The 22,907-nt window shown below is 40.2% G+C and overlaps 1 protein-coding gene and 1 long non-coding RNA gene across 3 annotated transcripts; both read left to right on the top strand.

Moving 5' to 3' along the window:
* Nucleotides 1–1,132: 1,132 nt before the first annotated feature.
* On the top strand, nt 1,133–9,213 carry LOC141800172 (uncharacterized). 2 transcript variants are annotated; one of them, XR_012599300.1, is made up of 3 exons: nt 1,133–1,238; nt 4,735–4,870; nt 7,444–9,213. It is a non-coding gene; the product is annotated as an uncharacterized LOC141800172 (long non-coding RNA). The 2 variants fall into 2 exon arrangements; XR_012599301.1 differs by having other exon boundaries at nt 7,396–9,213.
* On the top strand, nt 1,231–3,193 carry tpbg (trophoblast glycoprotein). Its single transcript, XM_074682577.1, has one exon. It carries the CDS (start codon nt 1,580–1,582, stop codon nt 2,711–2,713), a length of 1,134 nt encoding a protein of 377 aa, XP_074538678.1. The 5' UTR covers nt 1,231–1,579; the 3' UTR covers nt 2,714–3,193.
* Nucleotides 9,214–22,907: the final 13,694 nt, after the last annotated feature.

The raw sequence follows: 22,907 nt of genomic DNA, 5'->3' as shown, positions 1-22,907 counted from the left end.
AGATGGGGATGGAATCGGACCACTCTTATTTTAGAAAACATTTTCATGTTATCAAACCACTGATTACTTGATATTATACAAATTTTCTGATAAAAGCGATTAACTAAAGTAAAAAGAAGCCTTTTACTCTCACTCTTATAAAGCCCTTTTCCAACATAGGGATCATATTGATACAGAGATGATCTTGAGCTCTAAATATTCATTTATATTTTAACATCTTTGTTTTTGCAAGTATACACATGTTTAAAATCACCAACAAAATAGTTTAAGCATAGATTAACGCTTATTCCATATTTCTGGTTAGTTTTGTGATGTGACTATTTGTAATGACCAGTCTTTTCATGAGCAGTTATAAGCCCTATGATACAAACATGTGACATCTCCCCTTTGCCCTTGGTTTAAATGCTTGTAAACATTGTTTTGTACTTCTGTCAAATAAACAACTGGTATCTGATTAATCTTGACATCAGCAGGCAACTATAGCGAACCTTATTATCTGCAAGGACTCCAAAAGAGACTTTGACTGTTATGAATAAATGGTGTGTTAACTTATGAGATCACAGAATCTAATTGGGATCGTTTCCCTCCTCAGTCTTCTTTTAGTCTGCATGTTATTACACTGAAACCTTAAATGATGAAGGGGGTTTGCTGTAAGATGGATTAGATGTTGAATGTCACAAAAAGCCAGTGAATCAGACCATCCTTTATGAGTGATTTCCCAATAAATCATGTAAAGATGATTTTAAGTGGTTTGTGTTTGTCATGACTGATCCTGGATGTGCGTACAGTCATCACTAAATGATGATAGAAACATTGGTTACATTCATCTAAACAGACGACTACCTCTTCTGGGAAAAGCAGGGCTCAACACTGAAGGACGTCACTTCGAAGGGACCCTTGTGCTCCCTGGGTTCCCAATTCCTGGATCATGTGTTACAGGATCTTTACTTGCAAATCTCACATTAAATGTTTGACAACAAAGTTAGATGTTTTAAAATGAAGGAGGAGGGGTATCATGGCTGGAATTTTACATTTGCAGCCTGAATTAACCTGTATGAGTGGTCTGCTCACCCCTACTTTGGCTGAATAATGGTATGCTCCCCCTTCCAATGATTTTCACTGTGCTGCTCTGTTTAGTCTCTCCCTCGATCCCCCCGCCGTGAGGTAGAGATACGAGCTGGAGACACATCCGAGGCAAGATGAGGAGACACGGAGCATTTTCTACTTCGAGAGCACACGTGAGTTGTTATATCTGATGACGTGTTTTGGTGGGACTTAAACATCCTTAGTTTTTTAACGTGAGCCTGACGTCTCAAAAAGGCGAGGAGGATTGCCAAGAAGTTTACCAGCTTCCCTTACGATCAAGGAAATGTAGACTTCTCCGAAACCAGGATGGTTTGGAGGTAGTAATGTGGAGCCTGAGTAGAAACTTGGACTAGTTTTCGAAAGGATTACAGAGGAAGACATAGTTGAGAAACTTTCTCTGGTTCCTCGTGGAAAGTAGAAGGCGGTGACTGGCTTGTGGGAAGTAGAACAGTCATTACGCACAGTCTGCGCCGACAGATTTGGAAAATCCAAGATGCGCCTGTTGAGCACGCCGTGCGGAGGTATCCGCGGAGAAATCGGAGGTAGAAAACTGAAATCCGTTGTGATGCGTTTGCTGTTTCTTCTCTGCTCAGTTATGTTCTGCCAAGGCTGCCCGGACAAGTGTTTGTGTGACTCACAAACTGTGAAATGTCAAAACCAGGACTTAAACGCCATTCCTGATTCTCTACCAGACAACACCAAAGTCCTGTACGTTACAGGAAACTATATTTCCGGTATTAGTGTGGACTCTTTTCCCACCCGTCTGGAGGAGTTGACAGATCTTCATCTCGGTGGTAATGAGATGGAGTTTGTAGATGCAAAGACGTTTGAGAACTTGCCAAATCTTGTGCGGCTGGATCTAAGGAACAACAACATCCTGAATTTCAGTGACAGAGCTTTCTCTGATGAAAACAAACTGCAGGTCTTAAACCTCAGTAGTTGTTTTCACAATCATACCTACTTGGATTTGGGCTTCCTGCGGAGTGGAAACCTTTATCAGCTGACAGTCCTGGACCTGTCCAACAATGACCTGCTGGTCCTTCCAGATGATATTTTCTCCAGCCTTTCCCACCTGGTGAGCCTCAGCATGCAGAACAGCTCCATCATATCCATTCCAAATGGGACCTTCCAGTTGCCTCAGCTGCGTGACCTTGACCTGAGAGACAACAGCTTAAAGAACCTGCCCGCCGCCACCCTGGCACAGTTCAACCTCAAGCCTGGACTGCATGTCCAGCTGGCAGGGAACGCCTGGCGGTGCGACTGCTACATAGATGACACGGTGCTCTGGCTGAAAAACGCCACTCAGATCATCGACAGGCACGACCTGACCTGCGCTGTCCCCGAGGCCCTGAGACATCAGCCTCTCCTGCGTCTGGAGCAGTCACAGCTGAAGTGTCCGGGAAAAATGGAGGGTGTACTGGAGACCTCTTACGTTTTTCTGGGGCTGGTTCTGGCCCTGATCGGTGTCATATTCCTGTTGGTGCTCTACCTGAACAGAAAAGGTATTAAGCGGTGGATGTACAACATCAGGGACGCTTGTAGGGACCACATGGAGGGGTACCATTACAGGTACGAGATAAACTCTGACCCACGTTTGGCCAACCTGAGCATCAATTCAGATGTGTGAGTGAGAACTGGACCTCACAGTGAGATCTTAAACTTGTACTGTTAAGAGTTGCATGAAAGTCTTCCTCCCTTTCTCCCTTTGATGCTGTACAGATTTGACATCTGTCACGGCTCCTTACTATCCCCTGTCACAGCCTCCATTCAACCCCTGCCGCATGTCTTATGAAAGTACCTGGCAGCTGTGTGTCATCGGCGTGTCTTCCGTGTTGCATTGCATGGACAATGAATTCTGGTTAAAGGTTAAAGGGTAATTTGCTCTATATTCACTTTTCCTACAGGATAAATGCTCGGAGTACAGTGACTTTATGAAAGACGCCTGACAAACCACACACAGCTGGTCAATGCATCCTTGTCATTATGCCTCTGCTGCAGAGAAATGCTATTCTGCTTGATTATGAGTTTGTTCTTTTTAATATGTGACTTTGTGATATAAAGTATGCTCCTTTTCGAATGATTAAAGTGCATATTGCATAGTTTTTTGGATTTACTAGATGGATGTAATAACTCTTTTTTTCTGTGAAGATATTCAGCTAAATAAAAGCCTCTGGATTGCTGGTATCTGTCTTGACTGAGGACCTTTAATCCCTTGAGTGGGAAAAGTGATCCACAAGTTTTGACATGAGAGAGACACTCACTCCTGAAGCAGCACTACGGCTAGCATGAGTAAAACGTCTGCACCTAGAGTATCTTTACTGTCAGGGTTAATGAATGAGTTTCAAAGTCAAATCATGAAGTAAGACTGGAGGGCACATGCTACCTGAATCATAATGAGCCATCATCTGTGGGTCTATAGGTGATGAGAACAGCCAACAGTTATCTCCTAGCCAATTTACCTCCTGTTGTGAGTCTGATAAAAAAAAAAAAAAAATCCTTGGCTCTGCAGCGAATTCCCCAAAATAATGTCTGTGAACTGCAGCCAGTGGGCAGGTCTCACATCCAGTCATTACCAGAACACACTTAAAGCCTTTCAAAATATTTCAGCTGCAAAAAAGGGAAGGAAAAGGTGTTCCCTGGCACATGCTAATGAAGGCAAACTGAACCCTGTTATTCACTCGGGGCACACAGAGGTATTATGGAAATGAGCTCAAGCAGCTTTGCTTTCTGTGTAACCCTGTTTAAGGGGAAATGACAAGTTGTGGAGAGTGTGCTTTTTTCTATTAGTGATTTCCTCCCAACTGCTGCTTTTTCTTGCTGTCCGGTGTAATACGAGTGAATAATTAATGTGTGATTTTCCTTTGAAGACTATACCATGCATGTTGCTGTCAAGACGTCTATATTAATGAGGATGTGTTTTTACGTCTACACACAGGAACAACTGTGAACTTCCTTGGCCTGTTGAGGAGCACTTAGAGAGATAATAATTTCCCTCTTCCTCCAACCCCCTGCTTTTCTGAACACACGCACACACACACACACAGCATCTCTAACAACTGGCCCAACATAGCCTGCAGCGGCTCGTCATTTGTAGTAGAGCAGCCTGGCTTGTGCACAGATTTCCCTCACTGTGGGAACAGCAGTGTGTCATTGTGAGGTATTTATGGATTTCATTATAAAAAAACTCATTTTTGCCATCAGCTGCTGCTGTGATTTTGATCTCTGGATGTGTCTGATTACACTCATTTAGAGGGGGAGGGCGATGTAACACTATCTGTCTGGTCTGGTGCACTGTCTGGTGTTAATGTGTGTGTCCCTTAACAGATGCAGCAGCTGCTTAACCGTCTCTGAGGAATAAAAACGTGTTGTTGCACCTTTGATTTTACACTTCAAGCCTGGAGATCTCTTTGTTGAGAAGACAGGTTTCTAATCCTGGCACAAAGAGAAGTATTTAGTCATCTGTAATCGTTGTAATGGCTTCACTTGTGCTTCTCAGGTATTCTGATGATCATACCTTCACTGTGGGCTCTCTGACATCCTCCTGAATCTGATTTTGCAGGTTGATTTCAGCTGGTTAACGAATCCTAAGCCTTACAGCTGTAAGTTACACAGGCTTGTTTCCTCACTTTGGCTTTGTAATTGTTGCAGGTTCATTTCGAAAATGGATGGTCTCACTTCACACACACACAATTCCCCAAAGTGAGGCTTCCTTACCTCTTTATCCCAGGAGGGCCACACAGGTGCGGGCTGCTCACAACCCCTAATGTTTCCACAGAGACTACCTGTGAGTATCCTCCTCCTCCTCCTCTTGCTCATACTGTGCAGATTCATATTAATGAGTGATTTTGCCCAGCCACGCCTCGAGCAACGCTTGGCAGAGCAGGTGTAATTACAGCTGCGAAACAAAAAAGGAAAGGAGAGCGGGGGAGTGAATGGTTGAAAGGGAAGAAGAATAAAATAGATGAGTGTGGAGTGCTCTCAGTGCTATTAGCGCGGCGGCACCTTCTCTGGCAGGCTCAGTGGCCCCTTTGTGCTTGTTAACACGAGTCTCCAAACAGCTTCAATGTCTAAATAGCCGGCCATTGACTTATGGTGTCAACTGAGATCTGGAGAGGCAGCAGCAGGGCTTGGACTGCTCCCTGCTCTCTGAGCTGTCTGTTAGGGCCATCGCCTAAAGCTTATTCCCAGGCAGGAGCTCGACAATCTACTAAGGCCTGACTATTATGTGACACAGACAGAAATATTGTTTCATCTCTACCTTTTTTGCCCTTGTGTGACTCACACGTAAGAAGAAGAAGTGAGGGAACAGACTCTTCAGACTTTATTATGTGCAAAACCACATTCCAAATTTCTTCTGCAGTTAGCTGTGTAAGGCAGATCAGGTGGGTATCTTAGAAAAAGAAATGTTGTCCTTGTGTTACTGCCTTTTCCCTGCAGCTCAGCATGGAAATGTTCAGCCCATGGATATTGCCTAACAACAAAAAAGGCCCTGTGACTCTGGGAAATCCTGGCTTGAACTTGCTAACTCACATTTCGGGAACCTCCTTTCTTCAAGGGCCAGATTTCCAATCACCGTGCATCCGGCTGAGCACGGCTGCAGCCAATTATAGACCAATCTTTCTTGTAATCTGTAGCTTTTAACAACACATGGGAGGCTTTTGTTCCCGTCTTTAGTCCTCGGCACAATGGGTGTACCAGGCCTGGAGGAGAGGTGCTGTCATCAAAATGAGAACCAGGTCTCGCTTCTTGCTGTCCGTCCACAAAGCCAAAGCCTTATAAAGGAATTTAGAAAGAGAAGTATTAAAAGAACAAGCACAATTACACACATGAAACATCGTTTTAATTGATCTAAAATAGATAAAAGTCCCAAACAAGATGGACCAGCGTGGTCATACACTGACTGATCCCTGAAATGCACCCCTCAAGAAGAGATGACTCATTACAAAAAGCCAGTAATCACAGAGATCTTGATAAAATTTTCAGGAAATGTTCAAAATGGGATAAGGAAGAAGTGATTAAATTTTGGAGGTGATCCTAATCACCATCTGGATCCAGGATATTTTTAAAGGATTCTTTATCATTGTGAGATAGGGCCATTTTCACCATATGTGTATATAACTCCATGATAAATGGTCGGATTGCTTTACAAAACCATACAAGACTAGAAAAGCACTCAGAGAGCACAGACCTCCACCAAGCATATAATGATTGTCACCAACACTTTAGTCCTACTTTAATGTTATACTCCCTTTCTGCAGACTGTCTGCTACAATTTGGTGTTAGTTGCAGGTTTGTACGATAATTTGTTACCTGACAGTGTTGAAAATGATGATGATCCAGTACATACTTCATATTCTGGATCTTAGTATCCAGAATATTACCAGGATCTGGATCGTACTTTTACATCTGTCAGAAATTATGGTGACCTTTTCTTGTATTGTTTTGCAAAGTGATTCAACCATTTATCGTGGAGTTATATACACATGTGGTGAAAACAGCCCTATCTCACAATGATAAAGAATCCTTTAAAAAAATCCTGGATCCAGATGGTGATCCAGATCACCTCTAAAATGTAATCACTTCTTCCTTATCCCATTTTGAACATTTCCTGAAAATTTCATCAAGATCCGTCAGTTTTTGAGTTATGTTGTTCACAGAAAAAAACATAAACTCTTTGGTGGAGGTAACAAGGTCACCATAATTTCTGACAGATGTTAAAGTACGATCCAGATTCTGACAATATTCTGGATATTAAGATCCAGAACATGAAATATGCATTGGATCATCATCATTTTCAACACTGTCAGGTAACAAATTATCGTACAAACCTGCAACTAACACCAAATTGTAGCAGACAGTCTGCTGAAAGGGAGTATAACATTAATGTAGGACTAAAGTGTTGGTGACAATCACAACACACTTGGTGCTTTTCTAGTTTTTTAACTAAATTTAAAAGTGCAACATAATCATCCTTTTAGTTTGAATATAAGTGGTCAGTGAGGCAAATATCAGTGAAATCATAGCCTCTATCTCATGAAATGGCACACATGCACCACCTTTCAGCCGTGTTTTTGAGCCCCCTTTAATATGCCAGTACACTTTCCTCATGTGGAGAGACAGACTGGCAGGTTATCAGATCACCAGAGTCCCGTAATTACATTCAGCGCACCGCACCGCCCTGCTGCTCCACAACACCTGGCACACTGCCTACTGACCTTTCTCTGCAAGAAAAACTCAGTCATGTAAATGGCAGTCACACAGGACACGCTTTGTGAACTAAAATTATGTTTTTTTTTAAACATGTAACAGAAACTCAATCAGCCTCTCTGATACGCCCTCATTGCTCCTCATCTTTAGAAGACCCCGGTGCCGCTACTGCCATGGACAACTTGTCACAAGCCCCCTCAACCGTCACCTCTGCAACCTCCCTCCACATGAGATGCCTCCGCTTCTCCTAATATGGATTTATGACACCAAACATGAGCCTGTTTGTGGAAGCCTGCCTCCTGCTGGGCCATGTCAGGCTTAATGACCAAGCGTCCTCCTAAACAAAGACAGATCAGAGCTGACAGCGCTGCGGCCTCTTGGAGTGAGCTCGGCATCTGCCACACGTGCTCAAGGAAAAGAAGCAGAGCGGTGTCTGTTGGCTTTGCTGGCTGATCGTGTGATGGAACCTTGTGAGAAATGTTAAAAAGGCCAAAACGCGTCTCAGGAGTGACCTTTATTTGTATAATTGCAGCCACTGAAAGCCAGGTAAGGCTACATGTTTGGTTTTACAGAATGATGAGTAACAGCATCGTAGCTGAGGATAAATGTCAATAATGTACTGACCTTTGCTGGGTGACTTCCTTTCCTGGTAGAAAACCTTGGAAAATACATTCAACAGTTTTCCTGCTACTATATCAGATGATATGGAAAAGATTTCTCCACACTAGAAAATATCTCTGTACATCAACATCTGTGCTTCTAGGAAATCACATATTGGCCCATTTCTAACGGACACAGAAGCTCACTCAAGAAGAAATATGATCTACAGCTCAATCATACCTGGGGATGCACCAGAGCGGCTCAGTAGTGATACTTTATCTTTTTTACTAATCCTGTGGTCGAACCTTGACAAATAATCCACAGTCTTTTTATGCCTGAAAGTAGGAATTAACCCAAAGCAGTCAGAGTCAGAAGGCTGGTTTATCTCGGTGGTAAAGTTAAATAGTTATATGTTCAGAGGCTTTAATCTACGAAGCACAGACCAATGGAAACATGTCATTCTCCACTCCCTCCTTCCGGTTTCCTACTCCATCCACTCCATCCGATCCTCTTAGTTAAAGCTCTTAAAGCCCCCCAAAATAATCTTCAAACAGGGAAAACAGTCCATGTTGATGTGTTTCATCTGAGCTCAGCAGCCAACAATCAATCAGCTGCACATGAAGGATATTTGTGTTGATTTGTCAGCGCTCGATGGCTCAATAATTAACGGTCCACTCTCAAAAGGAGCTGGTGTTCCAACTTCAGGGTATTTTCTCCAAACTCAAACTTGAAACCTGCTTTTGTAATGGCTGTAACAGCAGGGATAAGAGCAGGCCTTTCATTGCATTTAAAAGCCACTGGAGACTGATTAATGTGCGGACATGTAGATCTGATGCCGGGCTTAGCCATCAAGTGCTCTCCTGTGTTTGCTGTGAAACAAAAAGTGAGAAGGGTTTTAACTTTACTTTTTTCATGAAATGAGCAGATATTCTGACAGGTGTGCTGAGAAGATTGCTGGCCTTAAACTTTTAATGCCAGTCATCTTTGGTTACAAAACCAGAAACTGGCCTGAACATGCTCTTAGCTCTGACTTGCCTCCATGGCTTTTATGCAAATGTTCATTCAGTATGTGATCTTGGTTGGATTCTGCCAATCATCGCAATTTTAAGATAATCCACCAAACTGCAGGAAGCGGTTTTATGGTCTTAAAAATTAGCTATTTAAAGCGAGGTCAGTATGCCAAAACCAATCAATCAGCTATCTTGAGAGATATGGTATATCATAAAAGTATTATACCTGAGAGGTGAAAAGGTTTATTGAGCCCCTCTGTTTTGTTTGTACTATTTTTTTTGTTTTGTTTTATTTGTGTGTGTGTGTGTGTGTGTGTGTGTGTGTGTGTGTGTGTGTGTGTGTGTGTGTTTACTTGTCATTACCGTCTGCTTTATGGTTTAAACATGTATCAGATCTTATGTACAATGATTCAATTCTGCTTGTTTTTGAAATGCAATTTCTCTTTACACAGTGAAAAATTAAATACAGTGACAACAACAGTTTGAATCCACTGCTTTTTCCCCAAGTTTGAGACCAAACAAACACATGGGAAACAAAAGTGCTTGTTTTATTTCACTGCTTGATTTTAGTTTCAGACCGGCTATCAGCCAAGGAATCATACCTCATGTTGAGTGTAACAATCTTTACATTTGCTTTCATGATTCAATGTGGATATTCAACTTAAGTATTCACAAAACAAACTGAGTGAAATCTTTCATTACTTATAAAATGTTTCACAAACACAACTTAAAAGAATAACAGTCTGGTATGGTCTGGTTCCACAGTGTAAACAGAGTCTTATCTGCCCGTTGAGGCTCAGTTTAACATCAAGATGAACCTTTTGAATCATGGTTAATCCATGGTTAAATTAGAATAGAATAGAATAGAATAGAATAGATTGGCTCTCCCACTGTGGCATTGGTGTCTGATGTTATCTCCGTTAGCCATGTCTGTGAATAGCATGATGCTACTCTGCCGTCTAGTATTCCCTCTGTTGCTGGGTTAGCATGGCTAGCTTATCCATCGTTATTGCAGATAGATCTTACGTTCCCAATAACGATGGATGGAAGGACAGGTCCATGTCGTCACTTCTTAGCTCTCACCTGAGAACCACCACGGCGTCCTCACCACCTTCTCCTCACCTTGTGGAGAAACATCAGGCCTTGCACCAGTTAGCATTGACATGCTACAGGCTGCTAACAGCTGCTAAACAATGCAGCCATGGTAACATAGGATGTCCAGACAAACACAGAAGCAAAAATATCACTGAAGCCACAAAAAGTTTGGTGTCCATGACCAACAAATGAACCATACAAAGTAATGATCCACTCCAAATACAAAGATTACGAAAAAATCTTAAGATACAGACAAGGACGAGAGAGCTGCTGTGACAGGCAGCCATAACATAAAAATTCATGTTTTTGAATTAGGTAACATAAGATAAGGTGAACAGGTACCTATCCTCAGTCAGGTGTTCTTCTTGGGGCTTTGGTGGCAACTCCAGTTTCAGGGTAAACCAGGCAAAATTGAAAGTCACAGCTTTAAACACTGTTCCATATGTCCCCACCTCTCCTGATTTAAGATTTTTGTATTGAGTGATAAATCAGAAATGCAAACACCTGCTTGGCTGCTGTTGCATATTTAGCTCAAAGGGATTTAGTGACAGTAAAAAATATTCATGGTGTTTGGACCAGTGGTTTCTAGAATGAGGGTCAGGATCCCTAGGGGATTGTGAGGAAATGAAGGGGGGGCTGTGGAATGCCTTCTAAAATCAATAATTATTTACCGTTCCTTATTTCATCCACTTTTTTGTAAGATATAAACAAAGACAATGATGTTTGCACATTTTTAGTTTAATTTTCTACAGAGTAGCCAAATTAAGTGTCTTGCTGTTGTTCTTCTTCTTCTTCTTTTTCCCATTCCCAGTTTTTTTTTATTGTTCTTTTAGTGTATTCTCACAGCAAGGAGTTACCAGTCTTCAGCTGTTTGGTTGTGGGCTGAAAAGTTTAGAAACCCCTGGCAAAAAAACAGACTCTCAGCCACAATATTTACCAGTTTGTTCAGTCATGTTAAAGAAATTATTTGCACTTCCAAGGTACTTACTGGTAGATTTCTCTTTTGTATGGGCTTGCTAATTGTTGTCTTCTACATCTTTTAAAAAAACACATTATCCAAATTCTGTAGTTCCTGTTATGATAGTGTTAATGCTGCTCTAACCATCATGTTTCTATTTGAGGCAAATCCAGCAGCTAACAAGCTTAAATTAAACGTTAGTGTTAGTAGGACAGATGTGTATATCATATGCCAGTGTTGTTTTTCCCTTTCATTAAATTTTTCTCAGTAACAGACATGTACGGCATTAAATGTCTACACGCGGATGCATAAACACCACTTCAGATGTGTGTTTTCTGCATTTCTGTTCTACTTTCTAAACTGTTTTCCTCTACCTAATGTCCAAAACAACATGACTGCTTGGTGACAGATTTTTTTGCCATCTGGTAAAGCCAGAACAGTTCTTGTACAATTTGTGCGGTACTGTACCTCAGAGAGAAAAATGAAACAGTTTTAGATGAGAGAATAACTGTAGAGAAATACAGTAGCCTCTGGGCTGTACAGAAAATCATTTTGGTTACTTTCTGTTCCTTCTGTGCACTTTCTTTCCAGTTTTGTATTGTGTTAATGTAGACAGCGACGTGAGGAGAAAAATGTGTGGTTCAGGCCTCATATATTCCAGGATTGTTTGTCAGCCTGAGTTCTGAACACTTTTCACCCCAGGAGGCAAACTATAAATAGATTTTGTTTACATAGGCCTAGTGTGTGCATTTTCCCAAAGAGAAGATGATCAATAACTAATCAAGCAGAATGTCAGGTACAAAGAGCAGCAAAGCAAAAATGTAAAAGTTTCTATGAAGAATAACAGAAGGAGGGATTTGCTGAGAGAAGCACTTAAACTATGGTGATGATGCATTAAAAACAGCCCGGCAGTCGGCTTTTGTAGATGTTTGAAGAGGCCATACGGTCAGCAGGGAACAACATTAAATGCTTGGTAATATGATGTAGATCAGCAGAGGTTGTCACAATGAGTAATGACCTCAGCAACACAGCGACCAGGCACAGGAGAACAGACAGCCAGGAGGAGCTCGATCACACCATCCTGCAACGCTTTTTCACAAGGTCCTGGAGCAAAAAACCCTTGTTTAAAAACATGTAGGGTTTTCTTTTTAATTAGAATGCTCAGCAGGCCTTGAAGAAACGGTGTAACAAGGTCCGCACAGAATATGAAAGTTGTTGCTCCTGTCATTAATCTGTTGGTACAAGAGGTGTTAAAGTGGACACTGGTTCACCTCCTCCAGCTAGAGCACTTACAGAGGAAACAGGAATTTGTCATGTTGCCTGAAATGACCCAATTTTTCACAGCTCTCTACACAACGAAGCCAGATGGGAAAAAAACTGCCTCTGCAGACTCGGTCCTGTATGCTTAGTCTAGGAATATATTTTCTTTCCCCCTTCATTGTTCCAGCTGATTATACATGATATTTATTCTGGATTATGCCACCCAAGTGAAAACTTCCGGAAGAACCATGGTGGAAAAAACAAACTCAATTTGTGATGAGAGCAGATCTAAAAAAAAGTGTCCTGGATGTACCGTAGTGTAAAATATCTGTGGTTATTTTTCTGACTTCTCTGAGGCAGAACTTTACTCCACATGAATCACCTGGTAGAAAAGCAAATAGATGTTTTTTATTGCTTTTTTCCTGTTATCAAAATAAAATACACCGTGTTTTTTTCTCCCATCTTTTCCTTTAGCTCCTTGTGTTTATTTAAAGACATTCTTGAGATGTCTCAGTGGGCACATGAATTCCATAATTTATCACTTTTCTTTTCACCTCAAGCAACATTTTCAATTTTCTTCACCACGTTTTCAATTTTCTTGTGTCTATAAACAGTTTACACTTCATCAGTGTAGCCCCCTAGCCTACTGCTATGGCATCACTGTATAAACTCCCCTATATGACTGGAGCATTGAAGCTAGCAAGCTAACCACAAGAAGCTTGGCAAACCAATCCAACTGTGAGATTTCTGACTTTACTTGACACTTTCAGAAAGAATACAGTGAATGATTCCTCAAATACCTTGTTTATTAAAAAACCTTGAGGCAACTTATTTTCCATCCGTTAAAGATCAATGGATGAGGGTTTCCTGAGGCTTTTGTTGAGCTAACTTGAAAGCAGCTCTGCTTTCTCTGTGCCACTGTGCAGGTACAAACTTTTAGACTGGCGTGGCACACCTGGGGCTCTTGTATAGGTGAGGGTGGTCAGAGCAGATGTACACATTCAGATAACTGGCATTATCATGTGTACAGGTATGTATTATGTGCATAATATTGGTACAAAAATGTATGAGTAAAAGAAAAGGTGCTTTGTCTAATGAGCTTAAAGAAGGGGTGTTGTGCTTTTCTTTCTTTATTCTGTCCCTCTGGTGTCACCGTAGTGGCTTTACATGATTTACAGCTAAAACCCTGTTTTACTCACACTGATGTTTCAAGCCGCGTTTCCACCAAGCAGACCAGTTCGGTTCATCTCAGTACGGTGCACATTTTGTGCCGTTTCCACTGACTTATCCCGAGACAGACCCCCAAATAACCAAGACGAGCCGTCACACTTTTTGGGACCCTTTCGTATGGGTGCCAGACTGAACCGATCTGCTCTTGAAAGGTGGAGCTACAACACTGCAGACCGTCGATTTGTCCAGTTTTGTGTAAAGCAATGTACTTCATAAGCCGAGATCTGTACATAGAGAATGATTGGTTAAGTTTTACTTTGGCTACATTATCAGCTGATAGGGATTTTTCTTTTTTAGCTAGCTCATCACCCATTGGATCATCGATTACATCAGCACTTTAAAGGCGCAGTCAGAAAGCAGAATGAGGTTGTTGGTTGGCCTGGCTTTTCAAGTGTATGTAATATGTGAGCAGTAGCTAGAGACTCTTTGCAGCAGTTGCTTGTCTGACTCCAAGCCTCCACCCTTTGCTGTCTGTTCTCCCAGAAATGCAGGAAGAAAACTTAATAAACAACAATAAATAAGAGAGAAATTAGAAAGCAAATGATAAATAGAAGTCTTATAGCTAGCCAAATGCAGGTGCAAATTTTATGTTGTTTTTTTTGCACAGTGTGTTTTTGTTTCCAGCTCTCTGAACTGTGCCATTTAAACAAAGAATCCTTTTACAGGCTTATGAATACCAAAAAATAACGAAGAAAGCTATTTTTAAAGTTCCTTTTTCATTATTTAAGTCATGTTGTGATGTGTTGATACAATCTTTTGTCACCACCTCAAGTGCCTCTTCAGTAGCTTTTGTGTGTGTTGTGTGTGTGTACAATAACTAATTCCTCAAATGAAATCCTTACTCCTGGGAACCTTTGTGAATGTTAAAATACCTGCACTCCTCCTTCCCCTATTTCTCCGGTATCAATCTCAGCCCCTAGTTGTCAAGTCGGATGTTCCACTCCTTTGCGCTCCATCTTGTCATTTTCTATTCTCTCCATGAAATGAGACGAGTCTCCATGCCAGCAAAACAGTCTGGCAACAGTGGCGGAGAATAATGAAACCGGCTTCAGACACAGTACAGGCTCAGACAGCCCCCTGACAGATGAAATGCAATATTCTGTAAGTGCTGTGTAACATGAGCTTCATATGTAGATATCAGATAGTACTTGACGATACCACTATTACCGCTCACAAGCCAACGCTTTAGGCAATTAGGATCTCTCAGGTTACTCCTCTGTACATGAGCCAATACGAGATGAGGAGGATAAAAACTCAATTAGCTTTTGTCAGGTGGTGCCCACTCTGAAACTGGTTCAATACATACTTTCTCTGTGAGGTCACATGGTTTAGGCCTTTCTACTTTAATTTATGTTCACTTCCCTGTATTTTAAGTTTTAAACTTTAAACTGGTGAAACCAAATTCCTGCAGTTCACTGGACTATACAAAATTGAAGGCGGATTAATCTCTCATGCTCCTTTGCAAATCCTTAAAACAATGTGGGGATGATCATAGAGAGTTCATTTGATCTGACACTTGGCTCTGTGGCTTAGGGGAACCAGAAATGAGTAGCTGAAGTAAGGATCTGCTCAGTCACAACAAAGTTAGATGGTAAAGTTAATGGGCAGGCCACTTACTATATCACACTGTAGAGCACAGTTTTTGTTGAGTTAGGCCTGACAGCTGTTTTGAACTCATTTTTGGGTGCAGAATCCAGCACTGATCTCAGTTTTTCTCTATCACATCAAGTTCTTGAACTATAGGATCACATTTTTTTCTAAAAGAATATGAAAAATACTTTACTTAACAGATATGTGCTTATTGCATAAAACTTTTTAAATATTGAGGTACAATGACGTATGAAAGAAACAGGCATGACTGAGATGTTTATTTAACACTATTATGTTTTTACAAAAGGATATGGCTACTGGAGGAGCTGCAGGAGCAGACATGATCTGGAACAAAGGAAATATATACCTATGTAAATAAAACACTAAGATGGAGCAGTTACAAGCTTTGAAAACTAAAAAAAAAACATAAAACAAAATATAACTAACAACAGTATGCTCATGGTTACAAAGTTAAGAGAAAAGCAGCTCTGATTTCCAGTTTCAGAAGCGGAGCTACAGATGATGTTGTTTTTTTGCCTTTGTTATAAATGTACAAAACAATCTATGGGCAGATCTCAGTCTTTTAGTTATTTTGTTAATCATATCACACAGAATCATCATACTTGATTTCTAATCTTACACCAAAAGTTATATTGTTTACTGAAAATAAATCTGAAAGGGGTTTTTATTTTTTACAGCTGACGGAAAAACCACTTCTCTAAAATCCACCTATGGTTTTAAAAATGTGAATTTGTGGTTTATATGGGCTAATGAACAATGAAATCTCTCCAGCAGTGGTGAGGAGAATGCTGAATTTGAAGAGCCATCACTGCTCTGTTTTTGGCTGTAAACAGCCACATAGTTCCATGCACAAGCTTCCCATCTGTGAAGAAGACAAGTGGCTAGAGTTCATTTATCAAGGAAATGTGCCAGCTACACTCAGTAAAACTGTGCTTGTGTGTGCTAGTCACTTCACGGCCGACTGCTTTTCCAACTTTGGACAGTACAACAGAGGGCTAGCGAATAGACTGGTCCTGAATCCAGGCGCATTACCAACCATCCACCAACAAACCTCAGACCCTGGAAATGTGAGTATTTTAAATGCTGTGTGCCGTGGAGCAGATGTAAGAGCTTTTCCTCAGTGTCCCCCCTGTCTCTGTGTTAGCTTCAGGATACTAACTTTAGCTGTGGTTAGCCTGTTGTTTTAGCCTGTAATGTTATGGTAAACGAGCTTCGCTGTTTTCTAAACATTGGTAGACATGGTTACATGGCGCCGCTCTCAGTAATGCTGAAGAGCGGGGCGGTTTCAGTGATGGCTGCTTACATATGAAGGTCACGCCCACTAAATCAGAGCGTTCTGAACAGAGGGGCTATGAGAGCCTGGAAACAATGCTGCTGTGCTTGATTTATTGGCTTTTTGGACCAAAACATGTCACTACCATTTCATGAAGACATCAATGATCCATACTTAACTGCAGAAAAGGAGCAGAATATGGGGCCTTTAATGTTGTTGTGTTGTTATAATGCTGACTCATTCCAGTAGATGGCGGTAATTCATCAAAACCTGTCACCCACATAGACAAACAGCGTTAGCGCCGTGCATTGTGGGAAACAGTATGCCAGATAGACTGGTCAGTTGCACACTGAGAAATTTTCCTGGATCAGTAGGACACCTGGGGATTTTTAGTATACTGCACATTTTGCAAGTTTTCACATACTGACTACTACATACCAAATTTTAGCCAAAATGGTCGGCATTGCTAGTGTAGTAGGCGGTTTGAAAAACAGCCATAGTTTCCATGTAGCTGTAGATGAGTCCAATCGTCATCAGCTGGTGGGTCTTACAACAGCTAATCAGTGGAATTTTGCTGATCTAGAGGGTAAGCTGTGGAGAAAAAAGTTGACGTGCTAGAAAAAAACTGACTGCAATTTTGGAATCAGCCAATTTGAGTTTTAATCAGCATAAAAATCAAACTCAAAAGATTTTTTCTTTTTAAATTGTTCTAGAGTATAGAGCATAAAGTGCGCTCTGATCTAATTGAGAACATCTCAACTAAAGGGAACTGTCTGTTAATTTTTCATGTATTATTATCCAGCCAAGTAGTTTGTTGAAAAAGCGTGACTTGCTGCACCTGCAGTAATCTCACATGAAACTCTTGCAAGCCTCAAATAAAAACCATCTAAGACTGTCCAAACTAACAGCATACATGGTGAACTAAATTTGCTGACGATTTGAGGTCAGAACGGTCTTTAAATGACTGTCATTTATCATTGCTTTTTTTGCCACATGATGATGGAAAACTGTGTCTCACTGATTATGATGTATTAAAGTGTCTGACTATTGATGTTTTTTTTCTGCATGTGTTTAAATGAATCGATCATCTGTCTGAGCTTAACAAAACTCACTTCAGATTGATGTGTTCAAGTGTGGGGGTAATAACAGCATTTTTTGTTACTTTGATCTATCAGGATGGTTAGTTGAGGCACTTGAAATGACCATGTGAAAAACAGTATGTCAAAGAATGAACAAAAAGCTTTATCTGGCTTTTTCTTTCTGAAGTCATGTGACAGTTGTTTGTAGGAGCGGGAGAGAAGAATACTCTAAAGAAGGATCTTTACTACATTGCACTGTTGATAAAGATAAAGATAAAAAATACTTTATTAATCCCAGAAGGGAAATTCATTCAGATGTATTACACTGACACATCAAATTATTTTTTATAAGCTTTGATAAATAAACGCAAATGGGAAATACAAAAAATGACAAGTTCAAAATGATCAACCCCCCCTTTGGTGAAAATTATTGTTATTTTTTTTCCTTTCCTAAAGGCAATGTGAGAACTTTCTAAGTGATCTTGAAAAACATTTCCTGATTGTTATCCAAACTTAAAATTAGATAATCAGCGACAAAGTAGGTTATTTCTAAATGCTTTATCTCAGCTCGTGTTGGACAGGATTGTATTACAGCTGCCTGTTACTGGCAGACAATCTCCCCAGCTACTACATATTGACAAAGTTTGCTTGTTGTCATGTTTCACACATCTACTTAACTATTAATAAATACTTTACCTTGTCAGGTTGTATTGGGTAAAAAGTTGTCTTGAACAAAGAAAAGCTGTTAAAAAATATCCGCTCTGCATTTGTTTGCTTTAGCTCTTAAAAATGCTATGAGGAGGATCTGTTTTAGTTGCTCTCCCTTGCCACTTTGTGGCCCGGAGTCTCACGCATTGTCATAAATTACTTTTAGCAAGACATGTTTTTGTGTTAGAATTAAATGGAGATCTGATCAAAACAAATTTTCTTTGTTCAAAACAACTTTTTACTGGATACAACATGACGAGGTAAGGTATTTATCAGTACAGTTATGTAGGGATACGGTTTGAAAAGTGACATCAAGCAAATGTTGTAGTAGCGCTATCAGCAGCCTGGTGCTCTGACGTATCTGTAGGCTAAAGTGACAATGAGTAAACACTGTCAGTTTGTAAGTAGTTTAGTAGCCGATTATATTTAGCGCAGCTGGCAGTCCAGTGCTCTGAGACATGTCTGTAATGTGTAACGTTAGTAAATCCTGGTTATGTCCTGCCAGTCATCTACCAATCAGAGCTAACGTAACCTCACTCTTCATTTTATTGATAGACTCTCAAGTTTGGACAGACCACTGCAGAATAACTGCTGACTGTGGGTTGGAATGAATACTATCACAAACAGTTTAGACCCTGTGTTACAGAGAGATACAGCACCAGCCAAAGGCAAATTAGACTTTAGCTCGGGCTGTATCTCTCTACTGTTTATCTTTCTTCTGCTCTTTTGTTCTTTTTCAGTCTGACAGTTAGGCTCTAGTGTCCACTATCACAACAAAATTAATCACAGAAATCATTTTCAGCAGAGACAAAACACAGATCTCTGTGTTTTATCACTTCTCACTACTAAACTTTGTTAGCTGGCGTGGTGTTGTCATAGAGACCTAGACGTGCTGTAAATTAGTCCAGTCCTGCTTCACCTGATCAGGAAGCTTAGAAGTAGCAATTTAAGATAACCTGAAACCAGCAATATTGACGCTAATAATAAAATTTTAAAGTGTGGATTACCATCAGGCATATATCTAGAAGAGAAACTTTTTAAAGATCACTTTCAAACTCCTCACAGCCCCTTTAAGAAAGTGTCGTACTTTTTCCACCCTGCGCTAACATGATGTGTCTAATAAAACCATGAAAACAGAACTTCTGTATGGCATCAGTTTAAAATAGTTGAATAACAGATGTTGCAGCATTTCTGTTGATGTAAAAGATAAGAATAGCATTACTAACATGATCATAAGATATAATTTTATAAATCAACTCAAGATAATTAATCCAAATTAATCCAAGAACTTCTTCTGTAATCTCTATGTCCAAAGACTTTCAAAACATAACAGCCAGAAAGTACATTTTTATTCTCATCTGCATGACAAGCTTTTTTGACACTTTGGTTCAGAGCTGTTATTTGTTTCATCCACTCTCAGCGTCTCCATGCTGTAATACCTGTGAAACCGTAAACTGTGGCTGCTTTGAAATATGCTTCGCGTGAAAACTTCTATTTTAAAAGTCCTACAGATTGCGAGCTCATTTACCTTCAAAGCCATTAGGTAAACTCCACTTTTAATTAGGGAGAAAGAGACTACAGAGGTGTGTGAGTGAGTGTGTGAAATGTGTGGGAGAGGGGGTTGTGTATGTGTAGGCTATGTGCACAAAGTCAAGTAGACAGCTGCTGTGCAAAATGAAACACTTCCTGTGCGTTGTGGCCATTAACAGCATTTTCTAGCGTGGTCTCTTCATCTGCGGTGATCCTGAACAAGGCTGGCAGGGTTGCAGGCAGGCCAAGGCCACAGGCAATAATACTGTGGTACACTGATGTTACAAAGAGGAGTGTAAAATGTTAATGACAACAGATCGGCTGCACACGGACTCACACTGTAATCACATCATCGTCCCTACTGGCCAGTTAGTTAGTCGTCCTCCTTTTGAGCAAGCTGCAACTTTTAATGAGGTGTGTTTATTAGCAGCTGTGATGACCTCATGACACAATAACATTAGCGAGTTTTACATAGTTTCATGCCATGCTGCTTACCTCTACAGTGACACTTTATGATGGAGCCGCTCATGTGATGCAGAAGCGACTGGATAACAAGCAGAGACGGATGAAGATCAGAGGGAAGAGGCTGCTGAGATAAGATCCTCTGCTCAAGACTCTGACAGCCTGAGAGGCATCATTTAGCCGAATAAAAACAACAGAGAGCTGTACGGCTCACAGACAAGAGGCAACACATTATGCTTCATTTCAGCCTGCTCGCCTGTAATGTTAGTGGAAATGTTTCCAAAACAGCTGATAAAACATGAATCACAGAAACAAGAAGTCGAAAGCTTAAATGTACATAAGATGTATCGTGATGTTACAATCATGACTGTAATTATACTGTGAAAGCAGCCTAAGAAGAGAAGATTCATAAATTCAGTAAGGTCAATCAGCTTACATTAGCTACCCTGTGCTTCAGAAAAATCCCTGCAGCAGGAAAAACCCCAAAGCATGGTCTCTAAATTGACCAACACTGTATTTCATTGATTATAAACTCAGCAAGTAATTGAGATAATGAGGGACAAACTATTTTTGTTGAATTAATTTAATGCAAGAAAAGCAGCTTTCAGTTAAACTTGCAGAACCTTCCAGAAATTTCTGGGTGCCATCTTTGTGCATGTGATGTGAGGCGTCTTTATTTTCCACTTTGCTCGTCAGTGTGTTTTTTCCACTCATTTGTTGATACTGTGAATATGCTCCATTACACACAGCTCTGATACGCTACAAGGCAAAAATAAATAAATAAAAAATAAAAACACATCATTATAGACGGGCCGCTTCACCAGTCATCTCAGATAACTTGAGAACATCACAGGATGACTCTCAGCATCCTTTATGTCATTCATGCTTTGCTCCCTATGCACCCCCACTATCTCACTCAGAAAAGTTCACACCATGAGGAACACGTGTGAGCTCGTGCTATTATAGTATACTATTCATAGAACTGAAGATAAGTTTTCTATTCTGGCACAGAAACAAAAAGAAACTCCATGAAATTAATGTAACCTGCTCCAGCTCCTCTTCAACAGGGATACCACACACAGGGGACACTGGCCAGCTGGCAGCGTTAAAAGCACGGTACACACAGCATAAAAAACATTGTAGAATAAAAAATCAGTCAATAAATCAATCAAAATTTAATTTCAGAGCACTTTACAACACTCAAGGTGACCAAAGTGTTTTCCAGATAAAAATAGATAAGATAAGAAATAAAAGCAGATTGAAAGAAAGCAACAATGGAACACGTCAGGAAAATAAAACCAGATACAATCAGATACTAACAGATAAAACAAGACAAAATAAAACAACATGGCACCACATTACTGTGTATCAAAAGCTAGTCTGGAAAAATATGTCTCAAGCCTGGCTTTGAAAAGGCCAAAGTCTGTAATGGTGCGTTTGTTTCCGTTTTTATCATCACTTCACTGTGATGAGAAATGGAAAAGTCAGTTGCTTTTATCATTTACATGAAGCATGTTGAAAATGAAAACATGTTGCTCCAGTCATTCTTTAATCATTGTGGCAGAGGTCATGTGTGAAAACCTTAAATAAAGTTTTGCACTTGGAGAAGTTTTCAGTCATATATATATATATATATATATATTTTTTTTTTTTTTGGGGGGGGGGGTTACAAAATAGTGGAGAAAGGGACGTGTCACTTGCTGTCACCATAGCTAATGCAGCCCTTGACAATAAAACTGAAGTTTCTGTTTAGTTCATTTAGCAAAGTTTCTTCTAAGAGTTTTTTTTTTAAACCTTAGACCATAAGATGTTTCAACCATAGACTGTATAATTAATGGACATAGTCTCCCGATGTCACCCGTCTGTTTCTGAAACAGGAAATGAAGCATATCGGCTAAAGCAGCCATTTTGTTAGTGGTACGGGCTTCGCGTACAGCTACATGACCCTGAGCTGTGCCTTTGACTGGGTGAGCTTGTGATCTGAATATCCTCTGAACAGCCGAGTTAGAAAAAAATTCACCCCCCATACAGTGCATGCTGATAGTAAACTTAGCAATTCAGACAGGAGACGTTTTTTGAACCAGGCTGTAAATAGATTAATTTCTGCTTTGGAAACAGCTTTTTTGGGCTCGGTGTGTTTGTGACTTCCAGTACTTCCAGAGCCAGCCTCAAGTGGACACTTGAGAAACAGCAGATTTTAGCACTTCTGCATCTCAGTTTCTTAAACCAGAGTTTGCTGCTTGTTTTCAACATGTAATACTGGTATCGTTAGATTTAACTAAGTTGTATGTTCACTTTTTCTTAAGAAGTGCGTAAAGAAAAGCAATTCTCAGGGTTAGTAGCAAAAAAATATTGCAAATGACACAAACCATTTTAGAAAGTTCTATCTGCAGCAATTACTAAAATCTAACTACTGAGCCACAAATGGCATTGCACAAATGTTGATATTACATTTCCATCAAGTAAATTCTGTTTACTTGGGTCCGAACTAGATTATAAAATTTGCATGTTGCCTCAAACTGTTCTCTCTTCATGTGAAATCTGATTCACATTAGTATTTGAGAGCTGCAAACACATTTCTTTTGTCGTGTGTTACTTTTGTGAATCTATTTAAATAGTTATTTCAGAACAAAATGAACAGAAGCCTCAGCATGAACTGCTCTGAGAGACAATTCAAATTTGTGAACACTGATTACAAAATCACCACTGACAAAAAAAGCTCAGTTGTGTAATCACACAAAAGGCAATCAAAGAAATTAAAACCAAATATATCTCACTCATTTTCCTCTTTGTAAAAC

The sequence above is a fragment of the Halichoeres trimaculatus genome, unplaced genomic scaffold (genome assembly GCF_033239565.1).
Source record: "Halichoeres trimaculatus isolate MK-OKI-2021-1 unplaced genomic scaffold, fHalTri1.1 fHalTri1_scaffold_12, whole genome shotgun sequence".
NCBI classification, from domain to species: domain Eukaryota; kingdom Metazoa; phylum Chordata; class Actinopteri; order Labriformes; family Labridae; genus Halichoeres; species Halichoeres trimaculatus.
This window is presented reverse-complemented; position numbering and strand designations above follow the sequence as displayed.